The 23,853-nt window shown below is 36.0% G+C and overlaps 1 protein-coding gene across 13 annotated transcripts in view; it reads right to left on the bottom strand.

The window, feature by feature from the left end:
- The window catches only part of NEBL (nebulette), a 341,512-nt gene that overhangs the window by 95,077 nt on the left and 222,582 nt on the right, over positions 1 to 23,853 (bottom strand). For 8 of the 13 annotated variants that reach the window (XM_025464013.3, XM_025464021.3, XM_025464015.3 and 5 more), the window contains exons 1-4: positions 12,399 to 12,922; positions 12,236 to 12,307; positions 5,656 to 5,760; positions 3,910 to 4,020 (exon numbers count right to left, since the gene is read on the bottom strand). The exons of 2 other annotated variants lie outside the window; for them this stretch is intronic. In XM_025464013.3, coding sequence (XP_025319798.1) covers positions 3,910 to 4,020; positions 5,656 to 5,760; positions 12,236 to 12,307; positions 12,399 to 12,479 — 369 coding nt within the window. In that variant the 5' untranslated portion in view covers positions 12,480 to 12,922. Of the gene's footprint in view, positions 1 to 3,909; positions 4,021 to 5,655; positions 5,761 to 12,235; positions 12,308 to 12,398; positions 12,923 to 14,550; positions 14,684 to 23,853 lie in introns of those variants that run through there. 3 more of the 13 variants (XM_025464019.3, XM_035712964.2, XM_035712963.2) reach the window with 2 other exon arrangements.

Below are 23,853 nucleotides of genomic sequence, written 5' to 3'. Positions count from 1 at the left end.
TTGATAGCTATGTTGAGATTTCTATCACCTAGTGCCCTTAAGCCTTGTTCAGTTCTGCTCAGCTCTGTTCTCACACCCAATCCTGCATGTCTAGTTGGTTATAAGGACTGACATGCAGCACCCCCACGTTATTCCAGGATCACTTATCTTGTTAGTCTGTCCATTGATTTATCCATCAGGATATCTAATTCTCATGAACATATCTTTACATTTTCACCAATTAGTTATGTTAAACAGGAAACCCATTAAGGACCTCCATTTAAGTCGGCAAAAATCATTATGTCAGTTCCATTAGATTCTATATTATAATTTTGGGGAAAAGGAGGAGGAGTTTAATGAGTGACTAGGTCTATTAAGCCAAGAAGAGACCTTTATCAGATTTGTTCCTTCTTTTAAATAAAAGGAGATAGCATATACCTAGCTCCTTTTTGCTGGGTGCCTGGGTTCATTTGTATAACTTGTGACTTCATAAACATAACCAATGCAGCTGATCATTTATTGGGTTATCATAGAAATGGTGAGTCATCAAGCACAATTAAAAAAAGCACTCTTTCTTTAAAAGGCTATGTAATTTTCTACTTGCAGCATTAAAAGTCATTTCATTTATAGCTGCAACGAAGCACCACTTTAGAATTAAGATTACATCAAATTGGAGGCAGCTGAACTTTAATTTATCATATTAATTTTCATCCTTAAAATAGCTAATGGAAAATTGTGTCAAGCTAATAAATTTTCTGATAAATTTGATTTCTTAGGATTTGTCATTATTTTGTAGCATTTGCCTGTATTAACACTGTTTTCTTCATACCTTGAGAATCAAGGTCACTTTGGTACTGGACACCTAACTAGTGATGGACACTTGCAATAGTCTTATATACTTACATATAAAAGTGTTTATGAAAGAAATAAATATATTCATCTTGTATATTTGATAGCATAGTATATTTTATGTCATATATATGCATAAGATCTATATATACATTTCTAACTTCAGGATATTTTATAACTACTGTATAGACACATATATAACCACAGATATTTTATAACTACTATATAAACACATATATATATATAACCACAGCATAGACACCTCTGGAGCTCCTGAAGCAGGACCCTGGAGCCACTACGGATAAAAACCTAAGCTGTCAAACATCTCCTGAATTCAGGCGCTTAAGTAGCCGGTATTACTTCTGTGATAAGAGATTATTTAGCCTCTGCCTGAAATAGCCCTGGTGAGAAGGATCTCATCATTTCATGGCATGGTCCAACCATTTTCAGAAATTTTCTTTGTGGTCTTTATTTATAAAAATTTTAATGGGGATATCTCACACAATGGCATCCTAAAATCTCCATATTGTTCTCTTTTTTTTAAATGACTTCCCTTCAGTCATTTTCTTCAAGGAGCATTAATCTAGCTCACTTTGCATTATCATTCTAGTTTGGATATAAGCATCTGAGAATGTTTACAAACTGACTAGCATAGCATTTTGATCCAATGTCCTCAGTTTAGGATACTTTTCAGTAGAACCCAGAACACTATGAAATTCCACAATTTGTATACTACTCTAATTTAAATTACCACAAATCTGATACTATTTGGACAGAGTAAAAGGTGAGTTGTTTAATTTTCTCAGACACTGTCAAATACTTTCTTGCTAGTCTTATTACCAGGTAAGCTAGGAGAACTGCACTTTAGCCACAATAAAATTGATTTACACAAACCTCAAGAAATGTTATTACACTGCATTGAAATGTTATTATATTATTCTATTGAAATAGATATTTTATTCAGGATGCAGGTGTTTCCTTACTAACAAGTTCAGTGACTAATTAGGACAGTGGGCAGTGTGGGGAGCACACACCTGTCTTCCCCACAGGGCATAATCTACTGTAGCATAACACATGTTAACAACATAAGTGACAACTTATTCTGGGGGGAAAAAGATAGATTTCACAACATACAGTATGGATTATCTTTCACACTAAATCCTGCATTGCACATGTTTGTGTACTACAGTTCTGTTTCTACCATAAAAAGGTAAGAAAACGTGTGCATTTTCACAGCAAAGAGGATGTAGATACCTGACAATGTTACCTTTCCAAGCATAAAAATAAGAAGAGACTATTCTTTCTTTCTTACACAATTGTTTGTCACATATCAAGTGTTGTGTTGTACATATTTGCTTTATAAAGTAGTCCATATATTATCAGCAAGTGGCTAGGGGACTAGATGTTGGGAGGAAAAAAATAGGGGGGGGGATATATTAGTCATGGTCAGCCATGCAAAATCCTGATATTATGTATTTTTAGCCTCATGTTGCACAGCTGAGATTAGCTTACTGCCAAGTTGAGTACACAGCAGACGTTTACATTTGTAATAATAAAGTACTTAAAGATGTTCTGCAAAGGAAAACGATGCTCAGTCTTTTTCAAGAGCACTTTATTTTCAGACAATTTTAAAATTACCTAGGTATCCTCTAGGATATTGAAGAGTCTGAAGGAAGAGGTAAACTCGTTTAATAAGAAAAAGAGTGGCGGAAATGGTAAGAAAGAGGTGATACAATGTGTGATCAAGAACCCACACTCTGAAGCCAGACTATACGTGTTCGTGTGGGGGATCTGCCATGTTATCAGCTGTGTGATCCCAGGCAAGTTACTTAACTCCTCTGTGCTTCAGTTTCCACATCTCCAAAATGGGGCTATATCACAGAGTAGTTAAGGGGATTAAATGATATAAATGTATATGAAGTGCATAGAATAGCACCTGACACACAGTAAACATTTCTATGTGTTCACTATTATTTTTAACCTAAAATGTAGCATGAGGGATACAAACTATGTAAAGGAAACATTTTTTTATAAAGGGAATCAACAAATACAACAAAATCTATTTTACCAGTATTTACCCTGTATGCTGAGGATTGTACTAAGCTCGGGGGGTGGGGGGTGAGCAAAGAACAAGACATAGGAGGTCCCTGCTCTGAGGGAGTCAAGTAACAGATTCATAAAGTTAAAAAAAAGCCAGGACGCCTGGGTGGCTCAGCGGTTGAGCGTCTGCCTCCCGCCCAGGGTGTGATCCCAGAGTTCCAGGATGGAGCCCCACCTTGGGATCCCTGAGGGGAGCCTGCTTCTCTCTCTGTGTGTCTCTCATGAATAAATAAATAAAATCTTAAAAAAAAAAGAAAGAAAAAGAAAAACTGCTATGAAGAAAACAAAACGAGTGAGAAAGAGGTAAAATAGCCTACTTTGAAATTCTATTTTAAGAAATCCAACAAATTAAATGTACTAAGTATTTTTCTGCCTAGTGTACCAAAGGGGGAAATTACTCTTCTGGATTCAAAATGAGTTTAGAGGATGACACTTCTTAAATTCGCCTGCAACTTGCAATCACTAAAATGGCCACTTCACCTGAGATACTGGAAATGAAAACCATAATCCACAGAAAAAGAAATTCAGGAACCCCTTGCCTGACTAAGAAAGCACAGACCTGCAGGTCTGGAATTTAACTATTAACTCCTTATGGGACTTTGGAGAAGCTACTGGAACATTCACCACTTAGAGATCACATGCCATTTCAGAGACGGGTTTACTATCTGCTGTCAGATTTTAATCTAAGTAAGCTGTCCTAGTAAGATTCAAATTTGTTCTATCAATAGTTGTGAATGGGATTAGGAAAAACAGCATCACTTGACTAGCAAATTTACCTCTCCTTTTCATTTTCTGGGATCCACCAGTGACTATCAGGAGCACATGAATCAGCTGCTTCCAATTTTCATTCAATATGTAATACCCAAGGTAAACAACCTTTTCACTATGTTTAAATATATTTTTATATATTAATATATTTTAAGATGCTAATTATATTAAGTCATATTTATATATATAATTAATAATTTAGGAAACCCACACCTCACTCTGAAGCTGCATAACTTCTCTTGCGAAGACACTATCAATTGTAGCTGGCATCTGCTTATAAAGAGAATTGGAGAGGTTTGCCTTAACGGTGCCTTTGTATTTTGCCTAGAGAGGGGGGAAAAAGGAAAAAAATTAATAAGCATTACTTTTTTTTTACTATGAATATTGAAAGAGAATAAAAGAAAACTTTCTTCAGAAACAGAATTAATTTAAAAACCTGAAGACCATTTTAACCTTAGATACTGGACTGAAGAACATATTCTGAAGAGAGATAAATCCAATTTATTACATAAAAAGCTTTAAATGAGACGCTCAAGAAAATAATGACTACTCTTCTATAACCTATGCACATTTTTAAAAGAAAATCTGTTTGTATATATTGAGAGTTTTGGCTGTTTGATCCGCAAAGAAAAATCTGAGAAAAACGAGACATTTGAGTTGTTCCAGAAAATACAAGTTGTTAGAATGTACTGCCTAGAACCTGAATGCAAGGACAGCGCTCCTATATTCAAATCTTTTTAACCTCCTTCTACCACGACTGACTGCAGCGGTTGGGGGGTCGCGCAGGGGGCGAGGGTATCTTTTTGCTCTTTCTGTGCCTTCTCACCTCCAATCTGCACTGTCTCGAAGTGCTCCCCAAAATTCATTACTAATAAAGAGAAACGCTCTTTCACCATTTCTCTTAGGGATATTAGGTTCAAAGTAACACAATAGATTGTGTTACTTTTTTCTTCCTTTCTTTGCTCTGCAGTTAACTCCTTCAGGAAAAAGAATCAATTAGGAATGAAAAACATCAAAAAAGTCTTTGCACAGGAGCAATAAAAGCTAACACAAACCAACCAAAGTACATTTATCCATACTGTAATATTACTCCCACTCCCAACTAGATTTGAGTGCATATTTATCGAGCATAGACCCTGTGTGAACCTTGTGTTCTCACAACTCTTTAGATGTGGGTACTCAGTAAGAGAAAATTTGCCAGTTTCCCTCGAAATGTTTTCATGTCTGGAAGTAATCCTGAGAATATCATGTTGATCTTTTTCCAAGGTAACTTATGCAACACTAGAGGTCAGTCACTTACAATACTGTTTCACTCATCCTTTTTTTTTTTTTCAAATTTATCTTATCTACGTGATCTAGCCACAGACTATAGAAAAGCCTCCTCACAGAAAGCGCTGTTAACATGATGCTTTACCATGCAGCATAATCTTCAGTTTCAAATGCTCTCAGATAGAGACTATAAGATTTTTCAGCTAGAAAATGAATGGAGTGCATTTCTCTGTGGTTTCATAATAAGTGTCTCTGTTGAACTGATCCTACTCAAAAGTAGTTTAAATTGATTTAAAATTACTTACCAAAGATATCACATTTTATAGAGTCAGCTGGTAAATTTTACTTATTTTCAAAATGATATTCAACAATTTATGTCTAATATACTTATTAGGAAGTAAAATAATGGAACTTCTAAAACTATTTTTCCAGTACATTCCACTTATCAAATAAAATATATCTTTTCAAGAGTAATCCTATAGAAATATGGAAGACTTGGAGTCAAAATATAGACATGTGAAATAAAATATATCAACCATACAGTTGACATTGCGCACATAATTACATAATTGTGTAGATATTACCAATACTTAGTGGCACTCTCAAAAATATTATTCTGTAATTTTAATGCACAGGAAATGAAAATAGGAAATGAAAATGCAAACCATTTGGCATGTTTTGATGCCTTACCTCAGAAATAAAAGCACCAATATGTTTTACATGGTTTAGCATGGGAGTGTCGGTCACAAATGTACACTTGTCCTTAGACTTTTTATACTCTTCTTTATAATGAATCTAAAAGAGAGAATAATTTACATAAGATGAGAAAGAAGAAAAACAATTTTAATGCTCCCTTTTTGAGCAGAAGTGTTACTCAAAGTCTTGTTTTCTGAAGTAAATACTCAAGTGAGGTACAATGCTCAGTAGCAGCCAAATTAAATAAATGGATATTTAGCACAAAACCACAAAGGTGATGAGACACACACACACACAAGACTGTTCTTCAGATAAGAGTCCTGTTATCATCAAGGATCATGTGTGGTGGACGCACATTGACTATAAGTCCTGTCTGCCCAGCTTGCTCAGCGTAATTATTAAACACTTTCATTTCACTTGACAAGTGTCCTAGTGTGTTGTTACTTTCAAGCCACTGACTCAATAGGTAAGCCTACAATCAAACAGAAACATAGCTGCCTACCTCTAGGTTTAAGACAAGTAGTCATCAGGACAGATGTAACCAATTAAGAAGTAGAAGCAGAAATCAAACAGGTAGCGATGACTGTTAGCAACACTACCTATTAATGATGGATTAGAAGAAGGGGCTCAAACTGTACCCACGATGAGCTTCCTTTACTAATTAATTCTGCTCAAGTGAAACTTACCCAATTTATGAGCACCTCCCCAGAGGCCTCCCCATCTGCCTCCCCTCCCCCAACAAGGGCAAACTCTGTCTCAGAAACTTGCCGTGTGGTGGAGAAGATCATTCCAGAATGCAATGGTGGGCAGATGCACAAGAGAAGTCCAGAGAACCCTAGCTGAGCATGTTCATTTTTTCTCTCAAACTCAGGAGTAAAAGGAGTCACTCCTTTCCCCTTGAGCAGAGGCCAGAATTGTTACTCTGGGGGGAGACCCTGCATGAACACATTGAGCTGCAGTCAGGAACCATGGACAAAGCCCTAAAATATAATCCCGCTCTCATGCAATTGCCACCCAATCTAAAAACTGGTGAGGCAAAATTTATGACTAGTTGGGAGGATGAAGGTAATTTGCTAAAAGTTATATGACCCTGTAATAAAGTCATGTTTATGTACCCAACACTGTAAATACTTATGCTGAAAAAAATGTCCCAGTTCAGATGATAAATTACGTGGTCTCCCTAATTATAACCTAAAAGTGAAGTTTAGTTGACTATGTACCTGATTCTTAAAGGACACGACTAACATCGATGTTGCATACTAACATTACATAGAGATTTTACTACATGTAAACCTGATTTGAGGGGCATAATTCAACCTGAGGTATAACCAGATATGAACATAACTAAGCAAAGTTACTGCAAAATACTGTATCTCACTGCTGTGACTCTTAGGTATTAGACGCCTACCACATTAAACATTTGCTTTATTCATGAAATCAACATTGGAACATATTTATCTTATCTGAGCACTAAATTACTTTTTTTTCTTCTCGGAGATTAGCCATAATTTTAGGGCTCTGCAAATCACCCTCCTCAGTCACTAGTAATTAAACCGTTAATGGCAGTATGATAAATAGTAGGCTATTTTGATCATAAGGAGAAAAAAAGTATCCCCGTTATATAATTAAGTGTGAGAGAAAATAACCTATCATTAGGCTTAAGTTTGGCTCATTATTTTTATCTTTTGCCACTATCTTCTTCCCCTGGCAGTCACATTCTTGACTGCAGAGGTATGTGCTTGGCCACAGAGCCCCCGATAAGCTCTGACCTGAGCAGAATGTTCAGGACGAGAGCACAGGATAAGGGTGAAGTATTTACTTCCTTCACTGTGCAGGCAAATAGTTCAGTCGTAAGTGGCATCTACAGTCATTTCTTTGGTCTTTATTTAAAAGATACACACACACACATATTATTTGCTTATTGTCACTCCTATTATATTTCCAATGGATATTACAACATGAGTGACAATAAGCAAATGATCTTAAATTTTTGTATAAAGAATGCCACATCTTGTTAGCCTTCCTATACCAAAATAATAGAAAAGGATAGATGGATAGAAATTACATCGATGAAGGACACAAAATCCTAGGTGAAATAAAATCTACTAAATAAACAGCCACTTCTTAACACAGCCACGTCATATTTCTTGGATAGACTGCCTATGCCATCTGCTTCTTTCCTAAGAACAGAACCTGAATGTTATTTATGAGAGTAGCCAGGCCCCTGCCCCAACCCCAGAGGATGAATTCCTCTAAGTCAGGTATGGTGTTCTCCTTCCCTTTGGCCAACCATTGGCCTCCTCTGGTGCCCAGCTCTGGCCACGGGACATTTGCAGAAGTCTTCCCAGCAGTGTTCCTGGTTTCTGGTATGAAGGGGAGAACCCTGCTGGCAGAGCCTTGTATACTTTGCCCTTTCACCTTTTTCTGTTCTGCAGTCACAGGGATACAGCTGCAGTGAGGTCATCTCAAGGCTGTAAGTCACCATACGAATGATGACAAAACAGAAGGAAAGGAACCTGACGGAGAACATGCACTGCATCAAAACTGGATCCCTTACCTCCATGTTTCATGATGTGAAAACAAAAAATCCCACCTATATATTAAGGCTCTATGCTAGGCTTTTCCTGTCACTTGTGGCCATCTGAACTCATTACTGAGATACTATCCATGTCACTTTCTAATTGGAAAAAAAGGGGGGGGTAGGCACAGTTGATGACTTAATAATCAGTAAGATATCCCAAATATTTACCTTCTGCTCTGACCACACTTGTTAATCCCAACTATGCCTTAACTACAATTAGAGTCAAATCAGTTCAGAGGTGCTTCCTCTCATAGTCCTCTCTCTTTCATTGATATTAACTAATGGCTGAACTTAGATGACAGATATAGAAATGTCTGAGGATATTTCCTTTTACAGGCACTCTTTATTTTATTTTGAAATATTTTATTTACTTGAGTGAGGAGGGGCAGAAGGAGAGGGAGAGAGACCAGCAGACTTCCCACTGAGGGGAGAGCCTGATGCAGAGCTTGACCCCAGGACACTGAGATCATGACCAGAGCCAAAGTCAGACACTTAACTGAGACTCCCAGGGGCCCCTCCTTTTACAGGCACTCTTAACCAAAAGTATCAAAAGTTTTTTCTCAAATGGAGCCATATTGGCTCAATGCATTGAACCCTGGAAGAAAGAACTGCAGCCCCATCACCATGTGCTAACAGGGCGGGGGGCACTCATAGCCAAGGCTGCTGACCCAGGTTCTCTTAACACAATCAGAGCTCTCTCTGGAGGGATAGCCATGGAATCTAATGCTTTTAGCATCAGAAGGATTTACCCACCACAAACAATGTTCATTTGCCTGAAAAGCGTTCTTCCTGCTGCCATGTGAGTGAACACCCTCAAAAGGTTTGAACTAAAACACCATGTCACAGACCTCATGCAGATGTGGCCAAACTCACTCTGCAGAAACTCTTGATGCCTAATTTACAAGAAACATACAAAAATATCCCCCTTAACCTAATACTTTTTATAACCACCTGACAAGAGGCCACTAGATCCACGATACTGATGGCTCGATATAGTTGATGGGTTTGACTTATTCAAGGAATTTATTAGGTAGTTGACCAAGAAGCCCAGTGAGAGAGACAGAGAGAAAATATCTGGGGAAATAAAAGGCATTACGTGGTTAACAGAAAAATAAAAGAGGCGGCCCTAGAGGACCAGGTGTCTTTTAATTTTGGGAAGTGAGTTATGCAGAGGGAAACCCCACAATACAGGCAAGGCCAAGTGAAAGGCAGAAATCAGGTGGAACGAAAAATACCTCACACTGATTTCCCAAAGTGAAGCCACCTGACCTGAAAAAACATATGGTTTTTTTCTACGGAGAACTCTAAGTCCCTGGACTCATCTCTAGACCATTCCCATGTAAGTTTGTACAGTACAGTCATATACATGGGGTGCCTGGCACACGGCAGGAGAGGAACCACATGATGATGGCCAGGGAATCAGGCAGATGTTGTTTCAAACCCCAGGTGTGTGGCTCTCCAGCTGTGTGGTTCAGTGAACAGAACGCAAGGCCGCTTCTCAGGGCTTCAAGGTGCAGACAGGCAAACGATGCACCACATTCACTTGGGGACATGGGCTAAAACACACTGCCACCCAACAGACAGAAAGGCTCAGGTAAACGTACAGATGCTCCTCTGGAATACAAGGGATTGGAAAACAAAACAAACAGACTTGATGGTTTGTCTTTAAGTCTGAGACCAGGGCAAGGGCCCCTGGGCTAAATGAAATGTGGGCACTGACCAAGGGGCACTGTCAGTAGCAGGAGAGGACCTCAACTGGAACTCCCAAACTAACTCTGTGCGACCACTTGTCCATTTTCGTATCTGTTTTAGCTCCGTGACCAATGCAACTCCAATACACATTTTAGACAACCATCTGGCAATGCAGACAACATAACTGCCATGAGAACTTCAACCGTTAAATTCATGGGCTCCATATAAAAAAACTGATGACACTGACAGTGAATAAAGCAGTTAGTACTTAATAAATACCTTCCTTTTCAACCAAACTTCTAAAAACTAAAACTTCCATTTGGTCCACTACATAAAATCCTTCCAGAAAGTGTAAATTAAAATTTGTTTTTAAAATGACTGTACAGGGAACCCTGGGTGGTGTAGCGGTTTAGCGCCTGCCTTTGGCCCAGGGCGCGATCCTGGAGACCCGGGATCGAATCCCACGTCGGGCTCCTGGTGCATGGAGCCTGCTTCTCCCTCTGCCTATGTCTCTGCCTCTCTCTCTTTCTCTGTGTGACTATCATAAATAAATAAAAATTAAAATAAAATGACTGTACAAACTCCTCTTTTCAGTTTTGTTTTAGAAACAAAATAATTACTTGTTCAGCCTCTTCACTGGTAAATATACAAATTTCAAAAATTAAACCAGTATCTTAAAAAGTATGGAATTCTATTTTGAAACAAATAGTGAACATGTACACAGATATAAATCAGGCCACAGTCTGCGATCTAAATATTTAAGTAGTACAGACATTCCATGCAGCAGAAATCTATAAAAAACAGAAATGACTCCCACATATTTGATTTTTCCTACATGGAAGAGAAATAACACGGCTTTGGCTTTTGCAAATGGTAAAGGCCACGCCTCTCACCATAAGGTTGGTTTTACAGTCACTGCAAAATGACCTTATCCAAAACAACTCCAACAAAATCATCTACTCACTGAAGTTGCCACTTTGGTTCCAACGGTTTATATAATTTAGCTCATCCACAATTACCCTTTAATAAAAAACATAATAGCACTGGAAGAGGTACTATCTCTGGAGTTATGAAACTTCAGGTTTTAAATGGTAGCATTCCTATTACCAATATTAGTGTAATCGATAATAGTAAGGCTAAGATAAACTTTGCAGGGAAATCTACAATAAGAGCAAACACAGCAGAATGGCTAAGGCTGAGAGAGAGCTTTGTTTCAATCCTCCCTACTGCTTAACCGTGTGACCCAGGCAAGATACTTACCAAACCTTTCAGATACATTACCATTACTTAATGATACTGTAATAGAGGAACCAAGGCCAGTCCTGTTATATAACTTGCCCCAACCTTACTGTTAAATCAATGGCCAGTGTTGTGTTCCCTTCTTTCCAGACCCAGGCCTGATTCACTTTTCAGGAGTCATCTCTCCTCTGCACCAGCAATTCTCTCACAATTGTTTTAATGAGGAGTATCTAAAACTTTCTAGAATTCTAGTTTACCTATTTACTGGTTTATCAGTACATAATTACTAATATATATATATATATACATACATATATATATACACATACATATATATATAAATACAAACACACACATAATTCCACAATTCTAGGATTCCCTGGAGATATGATATAAATTGATCCCAGTTAATGAAAAAACCAGGAGAAAAATGCTCCTTTTTGCTAATAATATCATCATCTAGTTCAGGGTTCATACTATGTAGTTCAGTAACTAATGAATCCAAAATTGTCAATACATGTTATGTATGTGTGTGTGTGTATATATATGTATGTACACATATTTACATATATATATATATATATATATATATATATATATACACACACACACATATATTTTTTTTCCTGGTTTCAAAAACTACTGCATTCATCACAGTCCTCAAAAAAAAACCCAAAATGTTTTTTTTTTTTAAAAACCATTGGTTTAGACAGAGATCCTCCCGTAACAAATTACACCACCAAACAAATTTTAAAAGGCTTTGCAGTTCACACATGGAATGCACTCTGAAATTTCAATGTTTTACGATTTTACACTAGAGTGAAATTCATAAGGGATAGCACTCTGGATTAAGAATTTGGAGACCTCTTCCTACAGAAATTCTCTGTATTGGTGACCTTGAGGAAATCCACGAAAGTGTCTGGACTTAGTTCCATGATCTGGAAAATAATTGTGTTTTAACAGATGACTGCAGGGTTTTCTCCCCAACTAGATGATTCTATGACATGATAGTGCCACATACACAGTGCACAAATCAGACAAAAATTACTTAAGCCCACTTACATCACTAATGAGTCTGGTGCATTTTCTGGCCAATTCCATCCTTAGGTCTTCAATAACAGGCTTAAAGAATATCTGTCCAGAAAAGAAAGGAAAGGAAACATTTTTTCCAGTGATCAACTTAGAGGAACAAATACCCTTCTTCAGCTGGCCCATTCCTACTTACCATGTCTTCTTCATCTTCTACTTCCTCTGTTTTTCCCTCTTCAGTTTCATCTTTTACATCCTCAAACACAGGGACCCTCATTTTTACTCTTTATGGATAGGGTTTTTTTCTTTTTTTCTTTTCTTTTCTTTTCTTTCTTTTTTTTTTTTTTAATTTCACGAGTACAGTACCTTTCTCTGTACTATAGCACCCTTGAGATCTTGGAGCCTCTGGTGTTCTGGCAGAAATGACCTTGCCCAGGCCTCATCTCTATTTAGCTCACACTTCACCCTCTTATCACAACTATGTGTGAGTGGATGGACAGGATTGCAGAGGTCAGCCAGGGCTAGCCTCCAAGTGGAAATACCACTCTCAGGCAAAATTCGATTTTGTGACCTTTTAAAGTCAACATTCTCTAAACTGGGTAAGAAATCCAAAAGAGACCATGTATTTATATTTCACTAATTTAATTCATTCATAACACAGTTTAAAGGAGACTTAAAGATGGTGGGAAAATGACTCCGCTACAACACTCAAGATAGCATAGTCCAAAGCCTGTTATCTCAAAGATTTCTCAACTCCGTCTAAATAAAGTTTGTGCTGGAACATCAGACATATCTCTGATTTTATATAGTGAATCCAGATCATTCAAGCTCATTTCGTTAACCTAAGTTAAATTTTTTATGAGAAAAACACATACTTCCCACATTCTAAAAAGTACTAACTTTAAATTAGCTGATTAAAGTCTAGTAATTTACTATGAAAAGTCATTTGAACCACTTTAAAGAATCAATTCTGAGTTAATTATGACCATTAACCTTATATTGCTATTGTATTATTTTAATTGTAAATATCATTAAACACAAGAAGTTGCAGTTAACATAAGTTGATATATCATTTAAGAATTCTAGAAACATCATTGTTTCAAAAAATAATAATAATCATGCTCTTCCAGTTCTGCCCATTGTGTCAATTTTTACACAAGTTTGCTGGGTTTTATACTATAAAATATTTACTCTTCATATATTCCTCTACATGCTTGGAAAAATAAATTATAACTATACTGATAATGTAGTATGTGTCATCAGTTATATAATTAAAAATACATTTCTCAAAAAAATCCTTAATTGTCAATTTAGGCAATAATAAGGCTCTATAAAATTCACAATATACCAGTTTGGTTACTCCAACCTAGGGTAAATTAATTTTCACAAAATCATAATATCAGTGTGAGACATAAAAAAATACCCTATGGTAAACAATGAAACTAATTATAAAATACAACTTTATTCCAAATACATTATTCTAAGTAGCCAAGAATAATGCAACTTTCTCTTGATATCATATCTAGTTTTAAATTTTCTTCCTAATTGTTTCAGCCTTGCCTAAACTAAAAATCTGACCAAAAAATATTCTAAACAATCTTATTTATAGATTATTCCTCAAATTGTTTTCCATGAGGCTACAGTTCCACAGAATACTCTAGAGAGGAAAGGGGGTTTCTTAAGCAAAATGTATTTGGAAAAGCCTGTATGTTCATCTCAACTCCTATCACTTAGAGATCCACACCACCTAATGACAAATCAGAAGCTCCAAGAAGACTCACAACCGAGAAAACTATTTAGGTTTTCTTAATCCAACATTTCTGAAACATGAAATCCTATTCACTTAGTCTGATCTAATCTACCTATTTACCTTCCTACCATTTTTTAATGATATCCAATGCTCCAGAAAATTAACATTCTTCTGTGAATTATTACTTAGGGAAATATTATCCTACTCTGAAAAACTGTTGTATTCTAAAACAGTTGTCGGTCTTTTCATGAAATGATTCAGGCTAACTTAATGGCATCCCATATTCTGCTTACTAGCAAAATGCCAAAAAGAAGTCCCCCAAGGCTGCGGAACTTGGAAACCTTTACTTTTAAAATAACAACTATGTTATTTTAAACATAGCTGTGTAGAGAACTCTACAAGGAAATTCTCTGTATGTTATATTTGTTCCATAAAGGAGCAGAATGTGTGAATTCTGTTTCCCTCAACTCTTTTGCCAAAAGACTGTTCTAATATTCTATAGAAGATCTATTATATTATCTTCATTTGGAAAAAGGGAAGAGGAACTTCTATAAGGTTTTCTAGCAAACTTCTAGAAGCGTGGGGAGAAAAATCTCACCAAAGCTACTTAAGATGACTTGTGTCGCTCACGGTGACATCTATTCCCTTGGTGAATTGTCTTCAGTGGACTTCAATGGCTGCTTTTTCTCATTTCCCATTATGCAATAAGTTTTTATTGACTTTCCACTGTGCTGGAAGAAAATAACCTGTTGAGATTATGCACAGAAGTTCTGAAAGCAAAACCAAACACCATATGTAACGTAAACACAAATTTTTCATTTGTGGATGTTACAGTCAGAATTTTAAAGCCAGAGGGAGCCTTAAGAAATCAATCTTACTAAAAGCCCTCTCTTACAGAGGACAAAATTGAAGACAAAATTAAGATCAAGAGAAATTAATTATTTGTCTCATTCACAAAGTTACTCAATGGAATACCGAGACCAAAACTTAACCAGAGCTTTATGTTCATTCATTCAAATAAGTGTTGCTCTGTCAGGCACTAAGCTTGGTGCTGGGAGGTAATGGTGAGTAAAGCATACTCTGTGCTAAGACAAGAAATAAATTAAAAAAAAAAAAAAACATTCAAGATGTACTGGATGGACTCGTTAATGGATTGTTTGGCAAACTGCATACATTATATTTCTTTTGATTGAATATATCTTTTTTTCCTCTCACTTATAAGTATAATATAAAATTCACGTAAAGTTTTCTTTAAAACACTTTAAGCCTTGTGCATTATCACAGCAAAGCTCTCTTGTCGGTAGCTCCTAAATGCAACTTGGGGAATAAGACAAAAGTTTTTCGTGGATACCTATCATGTTTCAAAATTTCCTACCACCTTCTTTTTCTTCCTTTAAACCTAAGGTTAAATGTTCTATTTTAATATATATTTTCACTTTGGGGCACCCCAATAAGGGAGTATCTTAATAATTGCAGACCCTTTTACTTATTGTGTACCTCACATATGTTGTCTACCTCATATGTTAGCACTCTACCCATGCCCTCATATGGAATGGGACCAATGTGGGGATCCCATTACTTATGGCAAGACCCTCTACTTCCAGCTACGGCTCTCCCACATCCTCTAAGGCAAATTTTAAATCTCTCTCCACCCTAATTCTCCATAGTTAAAGAGAAAAACCAAATTGCCAGAAGTTATTAAAAGCAAAGATTTTAAAAATAGCAAAGCTTAGAAACACAAGATTTTGCAACTATCCCACAAAGGTAGACAGTTCCAGGAAAAGCACTTGATATGAAATGGCCTTCTCATTTGAAAGGGTAAGACACTATACCATCAATATGTTTTTAAAGGCCGGAGGGTCTCATACCGCCTAACAGCCTAAAGATAAGGGCTAACTTGCATATTACAATACAGAAGTTTTATTTTCTTAAGATTTTGTTTGAGAGCAAGCGTGGGTGCACCAAGTTGGGGGTAGCAGAGGGAGAGGGAGAAGCAGACTCCCCACTGAGCAGGAAGCCCATTTCGGGGCTCAAACCCCGGTATCATGATTTGAGCCAAAGGCAGACGCTTAACAGGCTAAGCCACCTGCCCTTCTTCCTCTTTTCTTGATAGTGATAGAACATGTGCTTTTTGCCAACATGGAGATGAGAGACTTGCAAATGAAAATCCATAATAATTAAAATAGATGGAGATTCAGTTCTGAGTTGAGGAAAGCTTCCAGAGATAAGGTGAATTTTTCCACTTTAAAAGTTAATTCAACAGTTCTTATTACAAAATATTCCCCAGAATGGTTAGGTGAGAGAGGAATTAGTTCATCCGACTTGTTTGCCTGTCTTGGCAGTCTTTCAGTTACACTCGTTTTCAGTTGCCTGGGGTTTTGGGGGGTTTTTTTGGTTTGTTTTTGTTGTTGTTGTTGTTGTTTTATGACTATCTCCTAGAAGGTTCTCGTTTCTCAGTTGAACCCCTGGTCATTTTACTTTTGCCTCACATAGTTCCTCATTATTTGGCAACTGTCCAAAAGAGAACTTTACTAGTAGATGAGGGGATGAAATAGTTTCTTCAAACCAGAAATGTAAGCTCTCTTGAGCAATTTGTCTTCTTTATAAAAGACAAGAGCTCTGCTTAATATTAGCCCAATCTATTTTTACAATTTACATTCATTAAGCCCATCTTCTCCTTTTTAATGGCCATTTCATTACTGTTTGTTAATTAGAAATCAAAAGAATACAAAGCAACCTGAATTATTGTCACCATTACTAATTATGCCATTAAAATAAGATTTAAAAGAATGGTTTTTCTGTATTCATATTCCTGTTTTCACAAATAGAGATCCTATTCACAAGTGGGAGCTATATGACTAAACTTTAGGTATTGGAGGAGAGGAACAAGAAACTGCAAATTATTTTTTGGCACAATTTCTGAGTTGGGTGTGGTTGGGATGCCAAAACCAAAAGTACTCTTCCAGATGTACTGACTGGGGCGGGGCGGGGACAGTTCTCATTGAGAATCTACAGTAACATAAGCATCCAGTGAACTGAAGGACCTTGGTTTAATTCACTGCTTACTTGAGACCTCAGTTCAGCAGAACAATGAAGCTAATAGTCACTTCCACAAGCCTTCCCCCAGGGAGAAGCCCAAGGTCTGGCCTTTGTAAGCCTTGTAACCAGAACCAAAGGGCCAGGCACAATCAAACAGCTTAGCTATCCCTAAAAGTATCCCTTTCCTAGAATTTTGTGTGAGATGTCTCAGGAAAAATTGCGAAAGACTTTGAAACTGGAAAAAAAATTACCTCCTAGTGTTACCTTCTGGCTAATTTGGTCTTTTGCTGTCTTTGAACTGCTTCACAAGACCATAAAATGCTAAAAACTGATAACAATGCTAATGACGCTTTATCCATACAAATGCAAATTAATTGTGTCCTGGGGAAAAGCAATTGATTACTGTCTTGTCAATAGAGCTTTTTGCCTTTATTTCTAAATTCATTTCAGCAATTTATTACTCATTTCTGCGTGTTCTCCAAATTCACCTTTGAACCAGTCTTAACATCTTACTGGTGCCCTCATTCATTAATGAGTTAAAATCTTTTAAATGTGTTCATTTTCTGTTTTATGAGAATCGTGATCTCACCATTTTTTTTAATATCCCTTAACAGATGCAAATGATTTAATTATCCTCATTGCTTTCCTTCAACATTTGGCAAAAATAGAAAGGGAGAAGGTATCACCGGACAAAGCCCTTGGCTCTCAACTGTGAAATATAACTATAAAAATTTTTGGTGTAAAAAAAAAATTGGTGTTTATTGAAATTAGCTTTTTGTTTTATTTTGTTCTCAGGTCTGATCATGCTTGACTACTGGCAAATGCCACCTGTGTGCTTGTATATATGTACATTCACACAAAAACACACACACACACAACATACACATGCACTGGAGCAGAGTTAATTCACCACAGCTGCCAGTTCCCTCTTGAAAAGTATACATGGCCTCAACAAATGCAAAGACTTAATTACTTCTCACATCTGGAAAAACTTGAATATGAGAGTGGATTTATTGAAGAAGCTCTTTGCTTGGCTGTCAACACCGTATCAAGAGCCAGAGAGAGTGCAGGCTTGATCACTGTTGGCAATTCTTTAACTCTTCAGAGATAGATGTTCTACCAATTAATTCATAACATGTCCTAAGCAGGGACAAGATTTATGAATTTTATGAAAACACAGTGAAGTAAATGATTTCCTAGTCCTGTTTTTGGCATGTTTCGGGGGGGGGGGGGATCACATATTAAAATGTGGAAATGATAAGGAAATCCTTAAATTCTAGGAAAAGAAGGGAAGCCTTTGGGGTTGCAGAGCACATTAAAACAAACAGCCATTAGAACAATAATTTACATAAACACATGCAAAACTAGACAATTTTATCTCCTTTTTGGAGATAGAGTAATAATGTTCCTAAAAGGGAAGTAGGGGAGTTACATGAGCTCATAACAAGAAGATTTAGTGGAAACCAAGGATTGGGCAGATCCCCACCAGAGAGGATATTTAAGCCAGAATTAGGCAAAGTGATGGGGTTTGGGGAATGCATCCAAAGAGCATTTGCAAAGACCCAGAGACAAGAGTTGGAGGAAGCAAAACTTCAATGTCACTGGAGAATACAATGGAGAGAGAAGAGGGCAGCAGAGCAGCAAGGAGACCAGCAAAGGGGGATCTCAGGGGAGAGGCTGATGAAGTAAATGGATGGAAATCACTTATCCTAACACAAAAAAGCTTAAACCAGTTTGAACCATGAATCCTTTACAAACAACACAGTTCCTGGTTAATTAACTGCGGAAACAGCACCTTTACACCTACCCTATTCCCTTCATATGCCTTGAATTTAATTTCTATCTCTTTATCTTACCATTAGCCAATTGAAATATGCTGTGTATCTGGAATCTATGAAAATTCACAGGGAAGGGACGCCTGGGTGGCTCCACGGTTAAGTGGCTGCCTTTGGCCCAGGGCCTGATCCTGGAGTCCCAGGATCTAGTCCCACATGGGCTCCCTGCATGGAGCCTACTTCTCCCTCTACCTGTGTCACTGCCTCTCTATCTCTTGTGTCTCTCATGAGAAAACAAATAAAATCTTTAAAAAAAAAAATTCACAGTGAAGAAATCACTCCCAGATTTATTAATTTAATGAAGAAAAATATTCAAGAAAAATGTCTGTTATACATATACACCCCGATGTGTGTTATTTATATATTCTCCCCTCAAATTGGAATTTATGTTAAATGTGTTTATAATGTAAATTTCACACTTTCATATTTCTACAATTTATTTTATTAGTTTAGTTTATTATTGGAATGCACCTATTTTTTTTTCTACTCTTTCCTAAATAAGTGATAGCAATGTTTCTACTGAAATCTTAAAGCATTTAAATTACTATACCTATGTTCACTAAGGATTTGTTTTATCCTGAAATCATGATTTCATTATAGTTGTAAGTCAGGGAAAACAATGCAACTGATCCTCACAAGTTCAGAACTTTTGAAGCACTAATTTCTCCATCTTCCTTCAATTGTTTCCATGGAGTTTCTTCATGTATAACTCAAGATATAACATAAAATCAAAATAGGATCATAGTTAAAGTCACCGTATAACTAAAACAGCTATAGAGTAATGTGTTAAAACAATTAGTACCCCTTGAATAGTGAAAACTAGTTGAACATATATTGAGGGTAGTTTCCGAGTACTTGAGTTGAAATGGGAGAGATGGGTAGGGATGTTTTTTCAGTTTTGTTCCTTGATTATCTGAGGAGATTAAAATAGTACCTGGCCCACTGAATGCACACAAAAATATTTGTGCTTGGTGAAATAAATGGAAACAGACACATACACATAGTAAATAATAATAAAGATAATTCACTAGCATATTCATTGAAAAATATTCATTTCCTTAGACTATGATGAAATTTACCAGACTTATAAAACCTACATTTCAAGAAAGTAGCAGTATGTTTGAAAAAACTTCTATCAACATTCAAATAGTTTTGTACATAACAATTTTCTATCCTATTTTATATTCTATATCTATAGATGGTTTTCTCAATCCTCCTTTTTTTCTCAAATTGTGTGTAGGATATTTTCCTCCATAAACCCAATATGTTTGGCATATTTTTGATTTGCTAATAAAGTGGCATCCCTTAAGCAATGTCCATCTATGTTTTAACTATTTCGGAATTCATTCTCTGGACCAGCTCTGTCTAGTAGAAATATATTGTGACCTACATATGTAATCTTAAATATTTTAGTTTCTACATTAAAAAAAAAGAACGTATTACATTGATTTTAATGACATATTTGATTCAACTTAATGTATCCAAAATACTATCATTTGGACATGTAATCAATATAAAAAGTACTGGGATATTTTACACTTTTTTACACTAGGTCTTCGAAATTCAGTGTATTTTAATCTTACGTTTGCAGTACATCTCAATTCAGATGAGCTCTTATTGGATAGTGGCTATTACTGCACAGTATAGTTGTACGTAATAAAACTGTAAATCATTAGCTCTTTTTCATTTTGATTGTATATAAATGTGGAAAGGACACATTTAATATTAAACTTCTTAAGATGAGAATTTCAGAATCCTAATAAGCAAGCAATAAAATTGCAATCTAATTTAGTTTCCAGATCTATTTAAATCAGAGTCCTTTGTATGGGAATGTATTTTATTAAAGGTTTAAATTGTTCTTATAAATAATGAATTAACTCTTTATATGTTTTAATTAACTTCACCAAAGGTGTATTTTCAAAATGCTATCTTGTTTCATTAATGAGAATGACATATTTAAAGTCCCAATAGTTTCCAGGATAAATATTCATTAATTATCTATCTAATAAATAGCTAATTATATGAGTGAATAATAGATATTCTTTATTTCTCCACCCAAATACAAAAAAGTCCAAATAGTGAAATATCCTCCATAGGTTCTCCCTTTTTTTACTCATATAATCCAATTTAAAACACACCAGCAAATGCTTATCAGTTTGGCTACATCAATTCTTTTTAAACCATGTCATAAAGCAAGATTACAGTGATGCTTTACTAAAGAGACTGATGGATCATTTAAAAAAGTGTTTTAACTGAAATGAATTTTTTTCTATGAAAAACTTTAAAATTTCAAATTCTCAACAGAAAAGCCCTTGGGCAGGGAAGGGAAACACAGTATCGCTTATTTCTGTTCTTTTCTCAAGGGAACCAGCAAAAAATGGATATTTTTTTCACTACTAGAATTCTTCAATAACATCCAAATGCAATGAAGTGCTTTGAATTAAAAATACCGTTACATAAAGTGATATCCAAGGACTTAAATTGTATTTGTGCTATCCCTCACTCAAGCTCTGCTGAAAATTCTGGAGAAAGTTAAACTCTATACAAAAATAGAGGGCAATCAAGAACTCTTAGAAACTTCCTACTTGGTACTAGGAGAGGGCACAAAAGGGTGATCACTGTATGCCAAGCACTCTGACTATGGACTTTATATATATAAAAATCCCATTTAATCCTCACAACCTCCATTTCACAGATGAGACACTTGGACCAGAAGTGGATAACTTGCTCAAGTTCTCACACTAAGAGATTCCAAACCGAATCTGTACTGCTTCCATCTGTGTAAAAACTATGGAAACAGAACAACAGAACATTCACTGGCCTTTATTTCTTTCTGGTAGTGATATTATTATTATTTTCTATCATCGTTTTCAATTTCCACCTTCCAAGGAATTGTCATTACTGACAGTGATTTAAAGGAAGAGTGCTTGTGGTATGGGGACAATTGGGTTCCTATGATTGGTAAAAACAAGAATAGCCCAGGAGTCAGAAGCAACAGAAAGCAGGTAATAATGAAAGCATTAGGAGCATCCTGACTTGTCAGAAACTTTTGAGAAGCTTTCCTGATTTTTATTCATTAATGGTACATTTATAAGCAGTAGTAAGCTAAAAGATATTTAACAACCATCTCTCCCAGGGAAAGAAGGAAGGAAGGAAGGAAGGAAGGAAGGAAGGAAGGAAGGAAGGAAGGAAGGAAGGAAGAAGGGATGGATGGATGGATGAGCACATTTGGCTCAGAGGAGCTGACATGAGCCAGCAGCATGAAGCACTACAAGTAACAATAATAAAAGCCTACATCTCATAGTATATGGACCAAAGGCTGCCAGTCAACCTGAGAAACTAACTTTCCAAATTTTAAAATAAGCATTTCAAGGTATGCCCCTAGTATCATTCTGTTCTGTATCTGTATGTTGATGAAATCATGCTAACGAATAAGATTTCAAATTTATTTGAAAACACTTTTTCTCTACTGATCACTATATCCTGAGATCATAAAGTCTGTGCTTGTGGTACTCTTATTTAAAGATGATTCAAACACATTAAAGATATTGCACACAAAAATGAAGGAAATGAAATGGAAAATAATTTAAGAGGCGGATTTTATGACATTTAAATAGAGCTTATCCTACCCTTTCTACAGAGCTGCCTTGATACCCAAAAAAGATTTGGGAGTTTTCTTTTTTTTTTTTTTTTTTTTGATTTGGGAGTTTTCTTTTAAAGTGAGTCAATTAAAAAAGAATCAATAAGTAACAGTTTAAACAGTAAAGAATTTCCTCAAAAAAATAAAAATAGAAATACTATATGATCCAGCAATTCCATCTCTGAGTATTTATCTAAAAAATATAAGAAACACTAACTCAAAATATCTGCACCCCCATGTTCATTATTTACAAAAGTCACGATATGGAAACTACCTAAGTGTCCACTGACAGATGAATGGATAAGGAAAATATGGTGTATGTATACACACACACACACATACACACACACACACACATGCACACACACACACACAAGAATTTTATTCAGCCATAAAAAAGGAAGGAATTCTTGCCATCTAAGACAACATGGATGGATCTTGAGGGTATTATGCTAAATGAAATAAATACTAGAGAAAAACAAATAGCATACAACCTCATTTATATATGGAATCTAAAAAAACAAAACAAAACCAAAAAACCCCAAACCAAGTTCCCAGGCACAGAGAACAGATTATTGGCAGTTGCCAGAGGCAGGTGGGGGTGGGGTGGGGGGGTGGGTAGGTAAAATGAGTGAAAGGGATCAAAAAGTATAAATTTCCAGCTATAAAATATATGTCACAGGGATATAATATACACCATGGTGGCTACAGTTAATAATACTGTATTGCACATTTGAAATTTGCTAAGAGAGTAAATCTTAGAAGTTTTCATCACAAGAAAAAAAATTTTTGTAACTATGTATGGTGATGGATGTTAACTAGACTTATTGTGATCATTTCACAGTGTATATACCAATAGTGAATCAGCATGTACTATACCTGAAACTAATATAATGTAATACGTCAATCATGCTTCAATAAAAATTTTTAAAGCACTGAAAAATTCAGAATATTTAAGTATTCACTGAAAATAGTGTGATATTAGTGATTTTACATAAAACATAAAACCCGTAAAAATAATTTGCCAAAAAACCAATTCTAGATTTATACTAGAATATTAGGGAAAAAATTCATCTCAAAATAAAAGGACAATGATAATTGTAGTAAAGAAATGCTGGCCTTACACACACGCTGAGCTGAAAATTAAAAGTTCGTTTAATAAGATCGTTTATTTTTTAAATGTATGTGTTCTGGCCATTTCTTGTAAATCGAACCCTTTGTAAAGCACAGAATAGCTACTTTCAAGGTTTTCTATGACAACCTGTCCAATAAAAGTGAACTCTTAAAGAGTAATCTCACTATGAGAGTCTCTTTTGTGTCAAAATTTTTACTTTAAAGTTTGCTTTAAAGGAGGTATTTTTGCTGACATACATTAATGAAGTGGCAA

The sequence above is a fragment of the Canis lupus genome, chromosome 2 (genome assembly GCF_003254725.2).
Source record: "Canis lupus dingo isolate Sandy chromosome 2, ASM325472v2, whole genome shotgun sequence".
NCBI classification, from domain to species: Eukaryota; Metazoa; Chordata; class Mammalia; order Carnivora; family Canidae; genus Canis; species Canis lupus.
The sequence above is the reverse complement of the archived record's forward strand: the minus strand, read 5'-3'. Positions and strand labels throughout refer to the sequence as shown.